We start from the raw sequence: 20,386 nt of genomic DNA, 5'->3' as shown, positions 1-20,386 counted from the left end.
TTAACTTTAAATGTTTACATTGAATTTTATTGAATTTTAGATTTTTAGAACAGCAAAGTCTAAGCTTTGAAATGAATGGCAAAAGTGATATAATTTACTTAATTTCACCCTGTGTCAATGCATTAAGTTTTTATAGTTTTATATTATTGTTTTAAAGATGCTTCCAGGTATCTGTATCCGTTCATAAAGGTGTGTGAGTGCCTGTGTTTCTTATAAGAGATTTTGTAAGAGGTTCTGTGATTAGCTGTGCAGTGTGACTCTCAGCACCTTCACTGCCAGATGTCACATTTGCCCAGTACTATATTTGACCCTGCTAAGAGTTTTAACTTCCATTAAGATGAGACCGAGATTATGTGTATTTGGTGCCCTGCATTAAAATAGACAAGAGTGAACTCCAGCACAGACTAAGCAGATTTGCTTCAAGAGTTGTTAAAACTATTGCTTCTGTCCCCCGAAAGACCTATAATTTCTTAATCCTATTGTTGTCTTTGTCATTCTGATTAAAGAAGGACCCTATAAGCACAGGTCACCAGTGAACAAAGACTTCTATTTCTGGATGTGCATCTATAGCTCCAGTGGACATACTGTAAGGTATTATTACAATTTAGAATTGATTTCTATTTAAATATATTTTAAAATGTAATTTATTCCTGTGATGCAAAGCTGAATTTTCAGCATCATTACTCCAGTCTTCAGTGTCACATGATCCTTCAGAAATTATTCTTACATGCTGCATTTGATTCTCAGGAAATGTTGTATTATCAATATTGAAAACAATAGTGCTGTTTAACGGTTTTATGGAAGCTATGCTGTAAATGTCATTATAGTGTAGTAACAGCATTGCAGTCGTACAGTATTGCAAGTGTTCTTCAACTTCAGTCACTGCTGTTTCAGCTGAGTCTGCAATGTATGATGCATTTCCCAGCTAATCATGACTGCACAGAGACTCAGGCCATGTTCAGACAGATCCATCAGAGCCCGTACCACACACACACACACACACAATCACGCAGATGCACCTCACTATTTATGTGCTTATGATAATTAGAGGAACAAAAGAGAGAGAGAGAGAGAGAGAGAGAGAGAGAGAGAAAATGAGAGAATAGCAATTAACTCCTGGATGCCATTGTTAAGCATCAGGCTCAAGAGGTCAGTGCTGTAGAAATGGCTGGTCATAAATCGTATTCACTTACTTTCTTTGAGTACTATCTACTCTTTTATGGCATCTATTGATGAGGAGCAATACTGCATCTGGCTGACTTATTCTGTATATCAGTGTATTTTGCTGTATTTATTCATTAAATGAATAGTTCACACAAAAATGAAAATGTAATTTATTTGATAATCATTAATTAACTGATAATTTACTCACCCTCAGGCCATCCGAGACGTAGATGAGTTTGTTCCTTCATCAGAACAGATTTGCAGAAATTTAGCATTCCATCACTTGCTCACCAACGGCTCCTCTGCGGTGAATGGGTGCCGTCAGAATGAGAGTCCAAACAGCTGATAAAAACATTGTGATACTCCACAAGTAAAAGACTTCAGACTACAGAACTTCAGTTAATGTCTTGTGAAGTGAAAAGCTGCATGTTTGTAAGAAACGAATCTGTCAAACTGTTGTTAAAATCCAGAGTCCTTTGTCCACAGTATCGCTTTCTCCAGTGAAAGTCATCTGGTCTGAATCAGGAGAGAAATATGCACAGATCAAGCACCGTATACAAGTAAAAACTGTTCTAAACAAATATGTGGGTGGATTTTGATGTGAGAGGACAACAGTGATGAACTTTTTCACTAAAGGAATCATTATTATGAAGTCATTGTTTAAAGTTAAAAGTAAAACAAACTCGCAGCTTTTTGCTTCATAAGATGTTAACTGATGGACTGGAGATGTGTGGATTACTTGTGGATTATTGTGATGTTTTTATCAGCCGTTTGGACTCTCATTCTGACGGCACCCATTCACTGCAGGGCATCCATTGGTGAGCAAGTGATGCAATGCTACATTTCTCCAAATCTGTTCCGTTAAAGAAATAAACTCATCTACATCCTGGGTGACCTCGTGGTGTGTAGATTTTCATTTTTGGGTGCATATATAGCAATGAATAATCTGATGAATCCAGAATCATATTTTCATATTACAACTCGGATAAGACCATTTGGGGGACAGAAATCATGAATATTATTCTAATTTTGGCCGTTTTTAACTAAACCATTATACAAACACTCTGATTTTAGAAACGTAATTGGACTTTTGACTCAGTCTTACCGTTATTGAGACATAGCCATTTGAGACAACTAGCCCCGGTTCAATAAACTGCAAAGTGTGATCAAAAGAGTTGTAACTCCAATATGCAGAATCATGCACTGCTGTTAGATAGGCTATGAAAATTAGTCTTATATCAAGATGAATAATAATGTTTATATAAGAAACTGTAATATTATTGTTTTTTTTTTATTCCTAATAAATAAATGATTAATATGAAAGCAAAATACGTAATCTCGAACCATATGCCCCATCACTGCTTGACACCAGAGCAAAAGCATCCCCAAACGGAGGAATGCGCGTGGCCGAGGGAAAGTTTCGCATCAGCTTCTCTCGTGTGCGCGCTCGCGTGAGGAAGCAGCACTAGATCTCCCTGCCTAAATTTCGAGCCTCACTGTCTCGATGACTTTCTAATCGCTTCTCCTCTCCCTAAACTTCTGCCTTTAGCGTATGCACTGACCCGATAGTGTCGTTCATCATTATATCAGCAGCGCCAGTAGTGAGAGCGCGCGAGTTAATTTGGTGATAATCAGCTCTGAGAGAAAGGCTGTGTGCACAAAATAAGCATTTAAAACCGGGTTTGTTCTCTATACCCCTAATGCAGCGATAAAAAGCACAGATCGATGTCAAAGAGCACGAGCAGGAGGTCGTGGGGTGTGTGACAGCTGGGCGGAGAGACTGAAACTCCGGAGGCAGCACGCGCGCTGGGGCGGGCAGATGTGAGGCTGAATCGGCGCTCTGTGCTGTTTTTGTAACCGAGGGGAGAGAGACCCGGTTCCGGTTCCGTTGCAGCGCGAGAAATTTTGGGTGAAGGATGCAGCGGAACCGGAGAATTCCTCTGATGCACGCGCGCTGCCTCCTCTTGTGTGTGATGAGCGCGTGCTGGACGGCGCTGGAGGTGCGGGGGTCCCAACCGGAGATCCCCTTATCAGTGTGAGTAGAAGAGCATGCATGCACAAAATAGAGAAGAAGCCATGATAAGAGAGGTACTGTAGTTACTATACTGTAGTTTTATTTGAAAAGTCTAGAAATGTCTAGTACAGATTATAGATGCATTTTTAATTGATGCACATTGCATTAAATATAAATGCATGCAAAATATAGAGAAGCCTTAATAGTTGTATTTCATCTATGCACATTTGGAGAGAGAGAAGTTAAAACTATCATGTATAATGGCTTTGTTTGTATTTGAATGGTCAATTTAGAGCTAAAAATCAAACATGAAGGCTTTTAGAAAAATTATTTATGCACGTTTTATTATATTTAAAGGTGTGCAAAACAGAAAATTAACTACATTTAATCTATAATCATAAGTGCACTTAGAGGTTACAACTACTTTGTGATGGTTATTGCACTATTGTAATATTCTGGTTATCTGTGCAGATATGAGAGGCTTTTATTATATATGCACATTTTATAATATTTAAATGTAAAAAAATATATATATAGAAAAGAAGCCCTGATAATTGCTGTTGTGTGTACAAAAATACAGTATACAGTAAAAAAAAAAAAAAGTGAATGCTTCATGTGATAACAGCTAAATCCACTGATTTTATTTAAACCCCAAATATAATTTACAGTGATATGATATAATCAGCCTCACTACATTACATTACACCAATGAAAGTCATTATTACGAGGCATGATTAAAAAAAGTCTCGATTAAGATCAGGTATAAATAGTTCCTTACGATTATTTGGAATGCACGTTTTCACTTTTTATAGTGTAGAAGGAAAATACAATATAAGCTTTTAGGGCTTAAGAACTTTTGTTGTTGTTATTGTTTGAAATACAGTAAATGAGAATCATAAGGGATGAAAATGTGGATTAACCAGAATGCAATGATTACAAACAGTTATTGCTTTAATTTATGTTAAGTGTTTTACTCCTGAACTATCATTATATTATTGCTAATACTTGTAATGGTGGCATAATGTGTTTTAATTTGAGTGATTAAATAGGTTCTTCTACCAACAGGGTGAAACTCTGGGCTTCAGCATTTGGTGGTGAAATAAAATCAATAGCTTCAAAATACTCAGGATCTCAGCTCTTACAGAAGGTATTTCCTCTCTCTCTCTCTCTCTCTCTCTCTCTAATAGTTCCTTACGATTATTTAGAATGCACGTTTTCACTTTTTATAGTGTAGAAGGAAAATACAATATAAGCTTTTAGGGCTTAAGAACTTTTGTTGTTGTTATTGTTTGAAATACAGTAAATGAGAATCATAAGGGATGAAAATGTGGATTAACCTACAAACCCCCATGCTCCTATATGCTCATATAGAATGCAATGATTACAAACAGTTATTGCTTTAATTTATGTTAAGTGTTTTACTCCTGAACTATCATTATATTATTGCTAATACTTGTAATGGTGGCATAATGTGTTTTAATTTGAGTGATTAAATAGGTTCTTCTACCAACAGGGTGAAACTCTGGGCTTCAGCATTTGGTGGTGAAATAAAATCAATAGCTTCAAAATACTCAGGATCTCAGCTCTTACAGAAGGTATTTCCTCTCTCTCTCTCTCTCTCTCTCTCTCTCTCTCTTTCTCTCTCTCTCTCTCTCTCTCTCTCTCTCACTCACACACACACACTTGCATTGGCACACACATCTCTTCTTGGCTCATAAGAATACAGATGGCTTTGGTTTACAACATTCAGGTGTATAATCTGAGATGTGTGTGTGAGAGAGCAGGAGAGGGAGTTTTTGGATAAGGCCCATTACACTCGGTTTCTTCCCCCCCCCCCGATCTGTCTTTTGCATCTAAACACCTGTGTAGGACTAGCTGGAATAGACAAATAGAATAACTGAATGAATGTGTGTCTCTTTATAAATGACAAAGGAGCGTCTGATGATGCACTACACACTGTAGCCACACGGTGGCAGCTGATATTATGAACTGAGTGCTTCAAATCTTTTTCTGGCTATCGGGTTCAATTTTTTTAGATTTAAGGCATTTGGAGATAAATGTTGTTCGTTTTGAAATTATTAAATAAATCGTGATGTTCTTTTGAAAATCAAAAGAAGTGAAAACAGGGAAATTAGACACAGGCACATAAAGCAGACGCCATTTGATGCCATAATATCCCCCTTGTGTTATTTTTTAAATGTATTATTTATTTATTAATATCCATTCATATTATGAAGTCTTATTGGTGTGAGGTGTTGTAGATGGTTTATATTTATGCATTAATTCAATGTTGATAACACGTATGTCAAAAGAGAAAAAAAGGCACATACATTGCAATATTAATATTTTATTATTAAAGTTCATATCTGTGCTGATATGTTGCAGATAAAGGTCTCCACCTGGTTTCTTTGTTCCACTGTACCATGCTGTAGCTATTACTGCTGTTTGAATGCACTATGCGGTGGCGTAATATACTACAGAACACACTTCATTTCCTCTCAGTTTCTATTGAAGGAAAAACAGTGATGGATGTTTTGAGATAACCCTCTCTCTCTGAAGTATTAATAAGTCTCTCAGTGTTGGTTTGAGATAAGAGCACAGCTCTCACCATCAGTGCACATATTATCGTCGTAATTACCTCCTCACAGAATGTGTGTGCGTGGCTCTTTAACTGAACTAGCCTGAGTCTGTTTATAAAACAGCAGAAATGAATGAAACTCAAGCTTTATTACTATTACAGTTTTCATCGATGTTAGTGAGGTATATAAGTGTCTATGTTGGTGTCTATCTGTGTGTGTGTTTGTGAAGGATACAATGATAGAGACATTCAATAAAATTGAGTTCTTTTTTTTCTGCACACAGTACACTGATTGTTTAACTAATGCTGAGATTTGGGGTCTATCTTTAGCTACAGGGCCCTTACTTACAGAAAAAATCTATAGTGTAGTCAGAGCCATTACCGGTGTTGTATTTATCCACTGATTCGAGGCCAATGTGGCTGATTTACCTTGCATAGTTGTTAACAGAATTATTTACCCAAAAAGGAAAATTCTCTTTGTTTACTCACCCTTATGTTGATCCAAAACCATTTGCTTTTATGCTTTTACTGTTCGGTTCATAGTAACCATGTCTGTCAAGCTCCAAACAGACAACATAAACTAGTCCATATGACCCATATGCTAAACTCCAAGTCTTCCAAAGTCATAAAATAGCTTAATGTGAGAAACAGACTCAAATTTAAAGGGATACTCCACCCAAAAATGTAAATTAATTTCATTATCTGCATGTCATTCCCAAATTGTATAACTTACTTTCTTCTGAGGAACATAAAAGAAGATATTTTGAGAAATGTCTCAGTGATTTATTTATTATTGTTTATATGGAAGGGCTTCAATATTGTTTGGTTCCCAACCTTCTTCATTATTATTATAATATATATATATTTTTTTGGGGGGGGGGATATTATTTACTGATAAATCTCATTTTCCATTGTGCAAGTTAGTTCACCATGTTCATTACAAAACACAAAAACCAATGAAACAATGACTTAGTGGAAGATTATCAGATATCGACTACTGAAATTTCCATTTGTTCCTCGCCCAAAAAATTGTATGATTCAGAAGGATGAAATATAGTGTATGGACAATTTTTATTATTATTATTATTTTCTTTTTTTGGTGATTGTAAGACAAATTTGGCAGATGTGGTCACTGTAAATTGTATTAAAAAAGAGCTGAGTGAAGATTTTTTATAATCAGTGTAGATTACTTACGAATTATAATACGTTACTGATTTCAAATTACATGACATGTAGTCGATAACATAATTAGACTACACATTTCAGGTAACAAAATCTGACTGTTTATTAATTACTTTTAGATTAATTTTGTACCAATTTGATATAAAAATACAAAGAGGAACATATTCAATCCTTTATATTAGTAAATAAGCAGTAGGCTTCAGAACGAAAAATATTAAAGATTTCAAAATTTTCAAAGAGAAGTTTAACGGTTTACTGCCATTGTGTGAATAACATGTAATATAATCAATAAAAAAGTAATCTAATTGTGGGTATTTGAAAAAATAATGTAATTTAATTATGCAAGTATTAATTATGTAATCCAGATGACATGTAATCAGTTACAGTAGAACTGTTTATCTAGTCTTCAGTCTCCCATGCAAAAATACAACATATCGATTTGGAATGACGTAAGGATAAGTAAATAATGACACAATTTTCATTTTTGCGTGAACTATGCCTTTAAGGTGAGGGTTTATGATTCAGCCATAAACATCAATAATGAACTTGTTCTACCCAAAGTCATCTTCATCAACCTAAACGCGCACACACATTAACACACATTGTAAAATGTCCCAGCCAGTTGTGTTCTCTCTTCATTGCCATTTCTGCGTATGTTTGCACTTTTTCCCATCATCCTGCTCAGTGGGCGTGACCGATGGGTGGGGCTCAGGGCCAATAAACTGTCTGTCTGAAGAGCTGGAAGCAGAAAGGGAGGGATGAGGCAGCAGGCCGGTTCATTAAGGAGGATCGTTAAGAGTGATCATTAAGCTCGTTATGCAAAATTACCTGATTTTTACACAAAGGGGGAGAAAAACAGCCATACAAATGCCACCCTTTGTTGCTTTCAATTGGTGAAATTTCCACATCGCCGCAACAAAATAACAGACTGAACAAATACATTACCATTAAGCATCTTTACAGTGAATAATTTTGTAGCATCTTGAGAATATGATGGGGAAAGCTTGTTAATGTTCAGCGGTTTTGTCCAGAATTCTGGGACACTCCCCGGGACTGTTTCGCTACAGTGTTTTGAATCAGAGGGGTGATCATCAGCTATTGATGAACGCAGCATTAATGGCTTTGATTATGGCTTTTTTGGGTGCCTGGATGGAGGGTGAGGGGTGGGGAGGCCGGACAGGCGTGAAATGAACTGTTCCGCCTCAATAACCCTCCATGGTCTCTCTCTTAAAGGGGTCATTTGCTGTGTGGTGCTGCGATCTGTGTGTGTGTGTGGAAGGGGGTGTCTGTGTTAGAAACATGTCGTGGGATCTGAGATGTGCCAGAGTGTGTGTTTGCATGCAATGTGATGTCCTGTCGTCTTGTGTAAAAAAAAAATAAATAAATAAAAAGAAGTAGCAAGATTGTTTTGCTTACAGGAAACTTATTTTTATCATAAAGCATTTTTTTTATTGAAAGGACTGTGTTGAACATGTTTTGGGATTTTAGATGTGCAAGAGTGTGTTTTTATGCGATTTGTGTCCTGTTGTTTAAAAAAAAAAAAAAAAAAAATTAAGATGTTTCTTTTTCTTTTTTTTTAACTGGTTTTTTTTTTTTTTTTTTCAGAAAGGCGTTTTTTTTTTTTTTAATTAGGGGTCGTTTGCTGCGTGGTGCTGCGATCTGTGTGTGTGTGGAAGGGGGTGTCTGTGTTAGAAACATGTCGTGGGATCTGAGATGTGCCAGAGTGTGTGTTTGCATGCAATGTGATGTCCTGTCGTCTTGTGTAAAAAAAAAAAAAATAAATAAAAAGAAGTAGCAAGATTGTTTTGCTTACAGGAAACTTATTTTTATCATAAAGCATTTTTTTTATTGAAAGGACTGTGTTGAACATGTTTTGGGATTTTAGATGTGCAAGAGTGTGTTTTTATGCGATTTGTGTCCTGTTGTTTAAAAAAAAAAAAAAAAAAAACTAAGATGTATGCTTGTCTGTTTTTTTAACTGGATTTTTATATTTTTTTGTCAGAAAGGCGTTTGTTTTTTTTTTAAGTTAAAGGGACTGAGTGAAACACGTTTTGGGATCTGATATTTGCAAAAATGTGTGTTTTCAGGATTTATATCCTGTTGTCTTTAATCAAAGACATGAGAGAGATATGTATGCCTGTCCATTTTTCAATGGAAACTTATTTTCATCAGACAGGCCTTTTTTAAGTTAAAAGGACTGCCTGGGACACATTTTTGGATCGGAGATGTACGAGTCTGTGTGTTTTCATGGGATTTATTTCCTGTTGTCTTGATAAAGCTAGATAAAAAATTATATATATGCTGTGCCTACAAAAGTAGAAAGAACACATTTTTGGATTTAGTGATTTTTATGTGTATGTGTTTGTTTATGTGGGATTTATGCCCTGTTGTCTTTAAAAAAGACAAGAGAGAGATACTGTATGTATGCTTATGCATTTTTCTTACTGGAAACCTGTTTTTATCAGCCAGACCTTTTTTGAAGTTAAAAGGAGCATCTGGGACTCATGTAGGCTTACTTTTTCTCTTACGAAAAACTGATTTTTATCAGAAAGGCCTTTTTCAGTTTGAATGGACTATAAAGAACAGGTTCTGGGATTTGATGTGCAAGAGTGTGTTTTCATGCAATTTATGTCCTGTTGTCTTTAAAAAAACTGAGAGATATGAATGCTTATTCGCTTTTCTTACTGGAAAGTGGAAAGTTATTTTAATCACATTTTTTTAAAAGTTGCTTAAAGGACTGTCTGGGAAATGTTTTTGGATCTGTGGGTTTTTGTGTTTTCATGGGATTTATTTCCTGTTGTCCTGATAAAACTAGACAATTAAATAAAAATCTTTTTCCAAAAGTCTTTTTTAAAAAGTTAAAAGAACTGTGTTAAACAAAGGACTGCGTTTTAATTTAGTGATTTGTGTGTGTGTGTGTGTGTGTGTGTGTGTGTGTGTGTGTGTTTGAAATTGATCTCCTGTGTTCTTTAAAAAAGACATGAGAGCTCTATGTTTATCCATTTTTTCTCACTGGAAACTTATCAGATAGGCCTTTTTTAAAGTTAAAAGGACTGTCTGGGACCAATTTTTGGATCTAAGATGTGTGAGTGTGTGTTTTCATGGGATTTATGTCCTATTGTCTTGATAAATGTATAGATATAAATTATATATCTGTTTTTATATTAGGTCTTTATCAAAAAGGCTTTTTTAGAAGGTGCAAGGACTGTGTCAAACACATATTTTGCCTCCTGGAAATGTTAACTTTTCATCAGAAAGGCTGTGTGGCAAACGTTTTGTGAATTGAGTGTGTTTCTTCATGAATTTTACATCCACGTTTCACTTGATCCAAACTTATTTTCATCAGAAAGGCTTTTTCTGAGTGGAGTGGTGTAAGCCTGCAGGCGTGGATGCCTAAGTGTGTTTGAATAGTCTAATATCACAATGCCCGTTGAATGCTGTTGCTTCAGGTGTCGCTTGTACTGCAGACTCAGCATTGTCTGAAGTGTAGTTCATTATCTAGACTCGCCCAGGCTTGACAACTTATTATCTTTCTCCTGAATTCTGACTCCGTTTCAATTACCCTCCAACAATGCGTGGCCCTTTCGACAAGCCCCGCCCATCCTCCCCAAAGCGGCCCACCCACAATGCTCTGCCTCCACCAATATTGCACACTGCAGTAGCAGTTCCACCAATTACAGCGACAAGATTGAGCTCGTTATCTAGAGAGGATTTGTCTTATCAGCCGATCAGAGAGGCCGCTGTCAGAGAGAAGCACACTACGGCACGCTTATCTGAAGACTTGTGGCATTAACTCGAATGAGAACAACAGAGACAATGCAAACCGTAGGTCAGGGAGACTTGTAGAGGCCTCTTCTTACCATCTCCTGTCTCTCCATCACTGTCTCTCATCATTATTTTTTCTATTTGTCTCATCCCTCCATCTTCCACAGCCACACACGACTGCCTCCTTCAGATTTGCATACGTCTAAATGTCCCAGTTCATCACTATTTACTGATCACTGACAAATGAACGTGTCATGATGGACTTTGATCAGTTGAACTCCTGTTTGGAGGAATCACACTATCCATTAGACCAAAAGAAAAGATGATTATTGGTTTCCTGCTGTCATCATTAGCACTTGTTAATAGATCTGGGGCTAAATGTGTTGATTTGGTGGAGTTTAGTTTGAGTTTTATGCCTGAATTTGCTGAATTTTAAGATCTTTGAAGAAGATTTTTAGGATTTTCTTTTCGATATAAACAAAGCAGACTTTCTAATAAGATGTCCTTTGAGATTTTTTTGAGATTCTTCAGACCACAGTGTGAAACACACACACACACACACACAGGTTTGTTTTTGTGAAAAGTGGGGACATCCCATAGGCGTAATGGTTTTTATACTGTAGAGACCGTATATTCTATTGCCCTACACCAACCCTACCCCTTACAGGAGACTTTGTGCTACTTCAGATTTTCAATAAACTCCATTCTGTGTGATTTATAAGCGTTTTGAAAAGTGGGGACATGGGGTAATGTCCTGAAAAGTCACCTTCTCCTTGTAATACCTGTCATACCTTTGTCATTATACAAATTTATGTCCTCATTTGTCACAAAAACGCGCGAGCACACACACAGCATTTATGCACACAGCATAAATAGAAGTAAAGAATAAAATGGTCTGCAGTATTAACGTGTGCAAATATGAATTATTTAATTTCTATTTGCTACTTTTTTGTAGCCTGTTTCCAGTGTACTTGTCTGAGAGATGAACACATTTATTTTTGTATTCTTTTTGTATTATACATTTATATTTGTATTTTGTATTAATTGTGCTAATACATGCAATACTTTCACTATTACCATACAAAGCTGCATTAAAAAATATTTTAAGTATTGTTTTATTTGATGTATTAATTCCACAGAACGTCATCTAGCATTTATTTATTCCTCTTTAGAAATACAAGGAATATGAGAAATCGGTGCGAATAGAGGAGATCGACGGCGCAAAATTGGTGAAAAATCTGGCGCAGAATATGGAGGACATTTTTCGGAAAAAAGCTGAGGCCACACGAGTAAGTAACTTGAGAGGAAAATCATTTGAAATGCTCAGCATGCGACTTTCCCTTTTTTGTTTCGTTTTTTGCTTTTTTTTTAAAATACATTTGTTAATATAAGTTGTTTGTTATGTTATTATTATTATTGTTAGCTTGATATTTTTCGAACTGTTCTATGATTTTTGCACGAATTCCTTTGTTTCATTCAGCATTTTCCATCACTCGTGTATTGGATGCTGCAGCTGCAACAGCTTTATTTATTACTAACGTTTAAAAAGCCTCTCGATTAAAGCTTCTCCCTTCTAATATAGAAGAACATATAGATTTTCCCGTTATAACCTGCTCGTACCGTTATTCTTCAGAGGGACACAGGCTATAATTGCCTTTGTGTGTGGAGTGTGTGGAGGAGATAGGCTTATCTAACTCCTGCAGATACACACTGTCACTTTATTATGCAATGGAGTCGGTTTGCCATGAAAGGTAAAACCCATGAAATACACCTCATGCGTTTGTAGCTTTCAACTGCATACTGATTTGATAAAAAAGCATGCGCGTATTTTGGCAAAATAAATGTACACGTTTGTCGGATTTGAAGGGAGTCGATGCAATTTATACCACAGAAATCCAATTGCATTGCAGCACGCTTTATTTCGTTTCAAAATAATACAAATACAGGAAGACATCATTTAAACATTTTTGTTTCGTGTTTGAATCCAGAGGGATTTTTATTTTTTATTTCAGTTTTTTTACTGGCAATTTACGCGATGCCTCGTAAACTAATGTTTTTGTTATATAGCCTACTTATTTTATGATAAATCTATAATAAAATGACAAATGATGTCGTCTTTTTATGCTCACCTGCTCAGAGAAAATATCTTATTTGACTGAAATATTTTTCTGCAAGCTGTTAAAAAGTGTTCGTGTATAATATGCAGAACTTCAGTTGGGGGTGGTTAAAGAACAAATTATAAACTGTCTTTCAGGGGTGTCAATTTCTTAAAGTGACTCTGTCGGTTTATTTATAAGGGTGTAATCTTTTATGGTTCAGCAACAAACTAACTAAGCGTCAATTCGACTTTTTAGACAAAATAGCGTACGCGTTAGCGTTTTTATCGAAAATATTTAAGATTTAAATCTCTACTGAAGCCATAAATGCTAAATTGTCATGTTTGTTAACGTGCAAACTGATAATAATCGCAACTGGAAGCGTTAAAGCGTCTGTATTATGTAAAAGTGCAATTCCGTTCGCCAGCGTGTTCAGCGTCAGGTGAAAATACGCGCTCTAACTACCTCGTGATTTAGCTTTTGTGGTTAATGAGGCGATTAAAAACACGATTGAAATGTATTTGTGTGAAAAGTAGACGCAAACCACCCCCAGCCTTTTGTGTTGATTGTCTTTTGAGGTCAAAACAGAAAGACAGTAAAAAATAAAATAAAAAAAAACATAATGCTGACATGCATAAAGACATTTTTTTCAGGAACATAACCTCATTTTATTATTATTATTATATTTTACAGGGCAGCGTGGCTTATATTTCTAGAGGGTGTTTATAAATTGGCACAAAGCCTCGTTTTTGGTTATTATGTTGCTGTAATTTCCTCGAAATACGACAAGTATTAATTATTTTTCCTAAAGCGCTTTGTGGATTGGAAGCAATTATACCGCCATGTAACTAAAAATGCATGCCAGCAGTTTTCAATAACAACAAAACATGCACTGTCCTTTACACGCACACACAACATGGTGTTTGCCTCAAGGCAATAAGCCTCCACGTGAAATACTACCTGTTTGGGGAATGTTTCTCAGGGTCAGTTTGTTATTGAAAGTCAATGTATGAACTCCTATATAAACCAAGGCATTTTGAAAGTACATGGACTTATGGTCTGATAAGCATTATAAAATGTAATATATTTGTAAATGACTTACTGATAAAACATATGAAAGATATACAATTTCTATTATTATTATTATTGCCACAAATGTCTGCATCTTTGAAAGCTCTTGTAGCCCATCAAAAAGAAATCTGTGTGTGTTGCCATCAATCATCTCTTCTAAGTTTCTGCTGTCTTCTCTATCATGTTACTCATATGTAGAGGCTCGTAGAAGCAGCAGAGGAAGCTCATCTCCAGCATGAGGAAAACCCTGACCTACAGGTGAGAGAGTTCGTACACTTGTACAGTATGTATTGGCGTATTATATGGGATGATTTCAGAACCATGGACAGTTCTTTGTTCAGAAACAAAGAAGAAAAAAACAGTTGTTCTGTTGCTCTAATTCCACCCTGTGGTATCAGAAATATCCAAACACATCTAAAATATGCATATTCATTTAACAAATATTCCTATTGCCATGGATATTTCATAGAGTGTAATAGGAAATTGTATTGTATTCTTTAGAATAGACTCTTAGGAGATGTTTTCATGGTAAAGCCCCTCGCACTCCTTGCCGTAATCTTGTGGCCCTGCTTTATGCAAATGTCCTGTACATGACCTCCAGCTTAGTTCTTGAAGTGAATTATATTTATATATATATTTATGTGCTGGAAGCCCTCCCCTCTATCCGGCCTCCACACTCCGACTAAGATAAATGACTCCACGTTGGCTGCGCTATTCAGGGACAAATTGAAAGTTCACTGAAGCAAAATACGTTTAAAATAATGGTATCCCCCCTCAGTAATGAATTCATGCACTCACTCTGTTATACGTAGGAATACATTTCCAATGATTCATAAACATTTATTTTTTTTATTCACATAACTAATTATAGTGAAAGAGTCTGTTTGCGGTCTCTACATTTCTCTCTGTTGTTTTTATAACAGAAAAGTTATTGCTGAACAGAAGGATGTTTATTTTAGATCTCCAAACTCACATTCAGTCATATTTATACACTTATTAATTCACAATTTTTGTTTTGTAGGCCTAACATTTATTTATATATATATTATAGGAATAAATATAAGAAATTCCTTTCAAAAATAATTTGTAACCAGAATAGCTCATTAATCAATAGATATTAAAAAAAAAAAATTGTAAAAATGAATATAGCTGTTTTTATATATATTTCATATTTAATATTATATTTAGTATATTTATTTTGTATATTTTAAAACATTAATTTTTTTGTGTAAGAATGATTTATTAAAAGAACATTTTTGTGAACATTTTTATTGATTTTGATGTCGATCAAAGACTTTAAAAATCCAAAATATAAAAAAATTAGATGCAAAAGAATAAAGAAAATAATGAAATCAATTACAGTTTCAAAAGGTATAAAAATGCACATTTTAATAAAATGGAAATAATTCATGTCAAACAGTCATGAAATGTTGTTATTGTAGATTTTTTCCCCCCACCGCCTTACTGTACATATATAAAAACTAGTCTGGCCAAGAGTGAATGTTTCTAAAGGTCTGGATGAAACGGTTCTGACCGTGACTCTTTGAATGAGGAGTTCTGACTCAGAACCCACTGAGACCGGGACTCGGTCGGGTGTGCAGCTCCTGCTCCTGCTGTTTGTTGATAACCCTCAAAGCTTGTCGCAGTGCTGTCAGAAATGCTGAGTGTGGAGCGTTTGTCCTCCGTCTCGCTACGCTCCTCTCGACTCCGCTCCCCCTCCGCCCCTCCAGGGGTGTATCACCGGAGCGCCCAGCCATGGTATGAGCTGTCATTGCTGGGCTTTGTACTGATGCATCCCCCTCCGCAAAAGGAGCTGTAGCCAAGTGGATACACCCATACACACACCGCTTGATGGTAAACACAAAGGTGTTACCAAGTACACTCACCTAACAGATAGATAGCCTCTTTTCACAGAATGACCTCTGGTCCAGTAAAGTGAGAGGTAGTTTAATCATGCAGGGCCTCTGGACACAAACTAAATGTTCTTCGTCCGTTATCCTTTATAGTTCGACGGGGGCAACAGAGAGACATTTTTGAGTGTGTGTGTGTGTGTGTGTATGCTATCCATTAACATAACCTTTTTTTAATGGTTTAGTTGATCCATTTATGCATACCTGACTGTTTTCCTGTAGAAAATTTAAAAAAAAATTGTAAAAATGTTTTTGTAAAAAGTCTCATATACTCGCCATTTATTTGCTCAAAAATATAGTAAACATAGTAATATTTTTTAAAGAAATATTTTCAATTTCAATATGTTTTAAAGTGTATTTTATTCCTGTGATGCAAAGCTGAATTTTCAGCATCATTACTCCAGTCTTCAGTGTCACATGATTCTTCAGAAATCATTCTAATATGATGACTTGCTGCTCAAGAAACATTTATTTTTAATATCAATGTTGAATACAATTGTGCTGCTTTATATTTTTGTGGAAACCTTTATGCATTTCTTTTCAGGATTCTTTGATTAATAGAAAACAAACAGCATTTATATGAAATAGAACACTTGTAGCATTGAAATTATATGTACTGTCACTTAAATCAATTTAAATTTCCTTGCTGAATAAAAGTATTAATTTCTTTCTAAAAACAAAATCTTGCTGACCACAAACTTTTAAATGGTAGTGTACTGTAACACTATAGAATGAATATTAGTAATATTGTTCTATCATTGTTACTTTTTCATTTCTTTTTTCCTGCCTGACATCCCTATATTTACTTGTTTTGTTAATTTTCTCCTACAGTATGAATATTTCAATGCAGTGCTGATAAACGAGGTTGATGAAGACGGGAACAGCGTGGAGCTGGGAGGAGAGTTTCTCCTGGAACCCAACGATCATTTTAATAACCTATCCGTCAACCTCAGCCTCAGCGTGGTGCAGGTGCCAACCAACATGTACAATAAAGGTGATGCATCCTGTTTTTACCTGAACATACAGAATATGAGCTGTGATTCAACCAACATGACACGTTGATTGGTTGAAGGCAGTACAAGAACACGCACAGTCCTAAAACTGTTTACTGTCCTAAGCAGCAGGATGAGAAAAACATCAATTCGTTTCATGCTTTTTAAGAGCTCTCAGAATTTAAAGGAGTCATATGATGCGATTTCAAGTTTTCCTTTCTCTTTGGAGTGTTACAAGCTGATTTTGCATAGATAAGATCCCTGAAGTTGCAAAGACTAAAGTCTCAAAACCAAAGAGATATTGTTTATCAAAGTTAAGACTCTGCCACGCCCCCCTAAAATGGCTCGTTCTAACACGCCCCCACATATCTACCTCACTATGTGGAAATATTTTTGTAATATATAATGCCGCCCAAATGTGCACGCAAAGAAAGAAGGCGTGGTTTCAGTAACCGCAATTAGTGTTGAAGCAGCCATGTCAGGGAGACGCTGTGTTTCTAGGCGAAAGCAAAAGCACTTTATTTGGCCTTCCGAAAGTAGATGCATTTAGGAATCTTTAAGATTACTTACAATCTCGCGATTATGGTAAGGGGCGACGAGTGCTTGTGGTGTTCGGCCAGTCACAATGCACTGGGTCAGCTGGCCAATCAGAGCAGACTGCACTTGTCGAAAGGAGGGACTTTGTAGAAAACGAAGCGTTTGAGAGAGGCGGGGCATAGAGGACTTACAATAATGTACAGTATTTGAAAAATAATGTGTTTTTTGAACATTAAAGCATGTCAACATATTCTGTTACACCAAATACACAAAATAATGATCTTTAAAAAAGCATCATATGACCCCTTTAAGAATTTGTAAAACATCTGCTATAGTATAATGAAATATTGTTGCTTGCAAGAGGTGGATTTTGTCAGCAAGCCTATGTTTTTGAATGGTCATCAGTGGAGAAAGATGCTTTGTGCAGCAAAATGGTGCAGTTCCTCCATCTAGCAGCAGGGGCAAGCTGCTTAAGTCACCATGAAATCAAAATTGAAAATGTAATACTGTAGTGTTTATTATAAATAATTTATCCGTGCACTTCATTATTTTTTTTAAATTCATGTGCCCTCGTAATCTTTAATCAAAAACGTTAACCTCCCCTCCCCCTCAAAACGACTCATTTTCTCTTTCGGTCACGAGCTATGGCGCAAGGGTGGAGCTAGTGACATGAGGGGTAAATGCTGGGATAAACGACAGGGGGAAAAGCTGAAGCTGATGCTTCACTTTATAGCACTGACACCAATCATGAGGGAGTACATTACCCCTAAACATTGAAAAGATATTAGGATATCACGACAACATTACCCTTAGGACATCGCAAACAAATTTTTTTCATGAATATGACTTAACCTGATGGAGGACGCGCTCAGTCATTCAGGCAGTCTCTCTCTCTCCCTGTCTCGCGCGCGCCTGCTGTTTAGGCATGTTTTGTGCCATTGATCGTCGTCGTCATCCTTAATAAATAAAAAATGTATTCATGCTAGGGTGTCGGCTGTGAATCCAGTGGAGAGAAATCCCCCACCACTAACTGCAAACTGCTATTCAGATCTGCCTCCATTTTATTAGCAACACCCCAAGTCCCGCCCTCTCATTTCAGATGCTGTTTCACTCAGATATATGTCACAGTAGAGAAGAAAAGACAATCGCAACTTTCATTTCATGCCAACTTTAAAGTTGCGATAAAATGGATATTGGATATTTTTTCTTTATTGTGACATATATCCAAGTTAAATGGAATATAAAAAATAAAAAAAAGTAAAAAATGAAGGGCGAGGACATGGTTCTATAAAATATGCACAGTCAAAAGTTTGGAATCATTACATGTTTTATGTTTTTGAAATAAAATAAAATAATATTATGAAATATTATCAAAATTAGGTATAGATATGTATAGAAAAGAATCCCCCCCCCCCCCTTTACAATAATTAAATGTTATTGCTTTGCAGCCTGAAATGAAGACGGACACCGTTTTTGTTTTACCCAGTTGTATTTACTCAGTGCAACTTATAACATCCAAGTGAAAGATATAACACCAACAGAAAAAAAATAAAAAATAAAAAGCCAGAATCAATGAGTTGGAAAAAGGATGACTTGTAAACTCAATCAGGTGTAGCTAATCACCTTCTCAATGGCACACAAAGGCTGCATCCGAAAACTTAGGCAGCTGACTTGCTGCCTCGCTGCCGTATGAGGCAATGACTTTGCAGGCAGCGTTTTTGCACAAAGGCACCTCATGAAACTGATTTTGGACAAGCTTCTGAGGCAGAGTAACGGTTTAATGATCTACAGCAAAATATAGAGAGCTTTGGTGATTACTAAGTGAATATTTAATTACTGCAATATTAATTTCTTGCTAGAAATGACATCAAAAGTGGAAAACGTTGATCAAACACGTACATTTATACACAAACTGACCACCAACCACAACTTTCAGATGCCATCTTTATTTTTTAGCTTAACTGTCACAGAATGGAACGCACTGGATTGTGGGATATCAAAGGCAGCGAAGGATACATCTATGCTGCCTTCAAAAATCGGCCAGATGAAGGCATCTCAGGAGACAGGAACTGAAGCTAACATTGAATTCGGACGTGATGTCTTGATGCCTTCCTACCTTGGAATGCATCAAGGCAGGCAGCATTTTTCAGTTTTCGGATGCAACTGTGATCAGCTGTGGTCATTTTGATTATCTCAGCATGAAAAGAGGTTTCCTGGAGCATTTCAGTCCTTGGTAGTGAACTGAAGCAAACAGTCAACTATGGGTGGCAAGGCACTGTCAAAAGATCTCCGGGATAAGGTTGTGGACAGGCACAAGTCAGGAGATGGATACAAAGACATTTCAAAGGCTTCACCAATGCCTAGAAGCACAGTGAAGTCTATTATTAAGAAGTGGAAGGTATTTGGTACAGAACAGACACTCCCTGGATCAGGACGTCGCTCCAAACTGGATAAAAGAGCCACGAGGAAACTGGTCAGAGAGGCGACCAAGAGGCCTACAGCAACTCTGAAGCGGTTGCAGGAATATATGACAAAGAGTGGTCATTGTGTGCATGTGACAACAATATCACAGATTCTCCACACTTGTGGTTTGTATGGGAGGGTTACAAGAAAAAAGCCACTCCTCAAGAAAGGCCACATGCAGTCACGACTGAGCTTTGCCAAAACTCACCTTGAAGATTCTGAGGCAGATGAGACTAAAATTGAATTATTTGGCCTCAACACCAAATGATATGTCTGGTGGAAATCCAATCCAGCTCACCATCCAAATAACAGCAATCCTCCAGTAGAGCACAGATGTGGTAAAATCCTGTTATGGGGTGTTTCTCTGCAGCAGGAACTGGAGCACTCGTCAGGATAGAAGGAAAAATGGATGGGGTAAAATGCCTTCAAATTCTTGAGGAAAATCTGCTGCCCTCTGACAGAAAGTTGTCACTGGGAAGAAGGTTTACCTTCCAATATGACAATGACCCAAAGCACACAGCAAAACTGAGCACACAGTGGTTGAAGGAGGAAAAGGTGAATGTCCTTGCATGGCCTAGTCAGAGCCCAGACTTAAACCCCACTGAAAATCTGTG

At 36.6% G+C, this 20,386-nt stretch overlaps 1 protein-coding gene across 2 annotated transcripts in view; it reads left to right on the top strand.

Moving 5' to 3' along the window:
- Positions 1–2,845: 2,845 nt before the first annotated feature.
- Positions 2,846–20,386, top strand: part of cacna2d3 (calcium channel, voltage dependent, alpha2/delta subunit 3) — a 47,386-nt gene continuing 29,845 nt past the window's right edge. For both annotated transcript variants that reach the window (XM_016268187.1, XM_016268186.1), the window contains exons 1-5: positions 2,846–3,199; positions 4,244–4,325; positions 11,876–11,992; positions 14,069–14,128; positions 16,612–16,774. In XM_016268187.1, coding sequence (XP_016123673.1) covers positions 3,081–3,199; positions 4,244–4,325; positions 11,876–11,992; positions 14,069–14,128; positions 16,612–16,774 — 541 coding nt within the window. In that variant the 5' untranslated portion in view covers positions 2,846–3,080. The remainder of the gene's footprint in view (positions 3,200–4,243; positions 4,326–11,875; positions 11,993–14,068; positions 14,129–16,611; positions 16,775–20,386) is intronic.

This window comes from Sinocyclocheilus grahami, unplaced genomic scaffold (assembly GCF_001515645.1).
Source record: "Sinocyclocheilus grahami isolate Dianchi unplaced genomic scaffold, SAMN03320097.WGS_v1.1 scaffold44.1, whole genome shotgun sequence".
Lineage (NCBI taxonomy): Eukaryota > Metazoa > Chordata > Actinopteri > Cypriniformes > Cyprinidae > Sinocyclocheilus > Sinocyclocheilus grahami.
The sequence above is the reverse complement of the archived record's forward strand: the minus strand, read 5'-3'. Positions and strand labels throughout refer to the sequence as shown.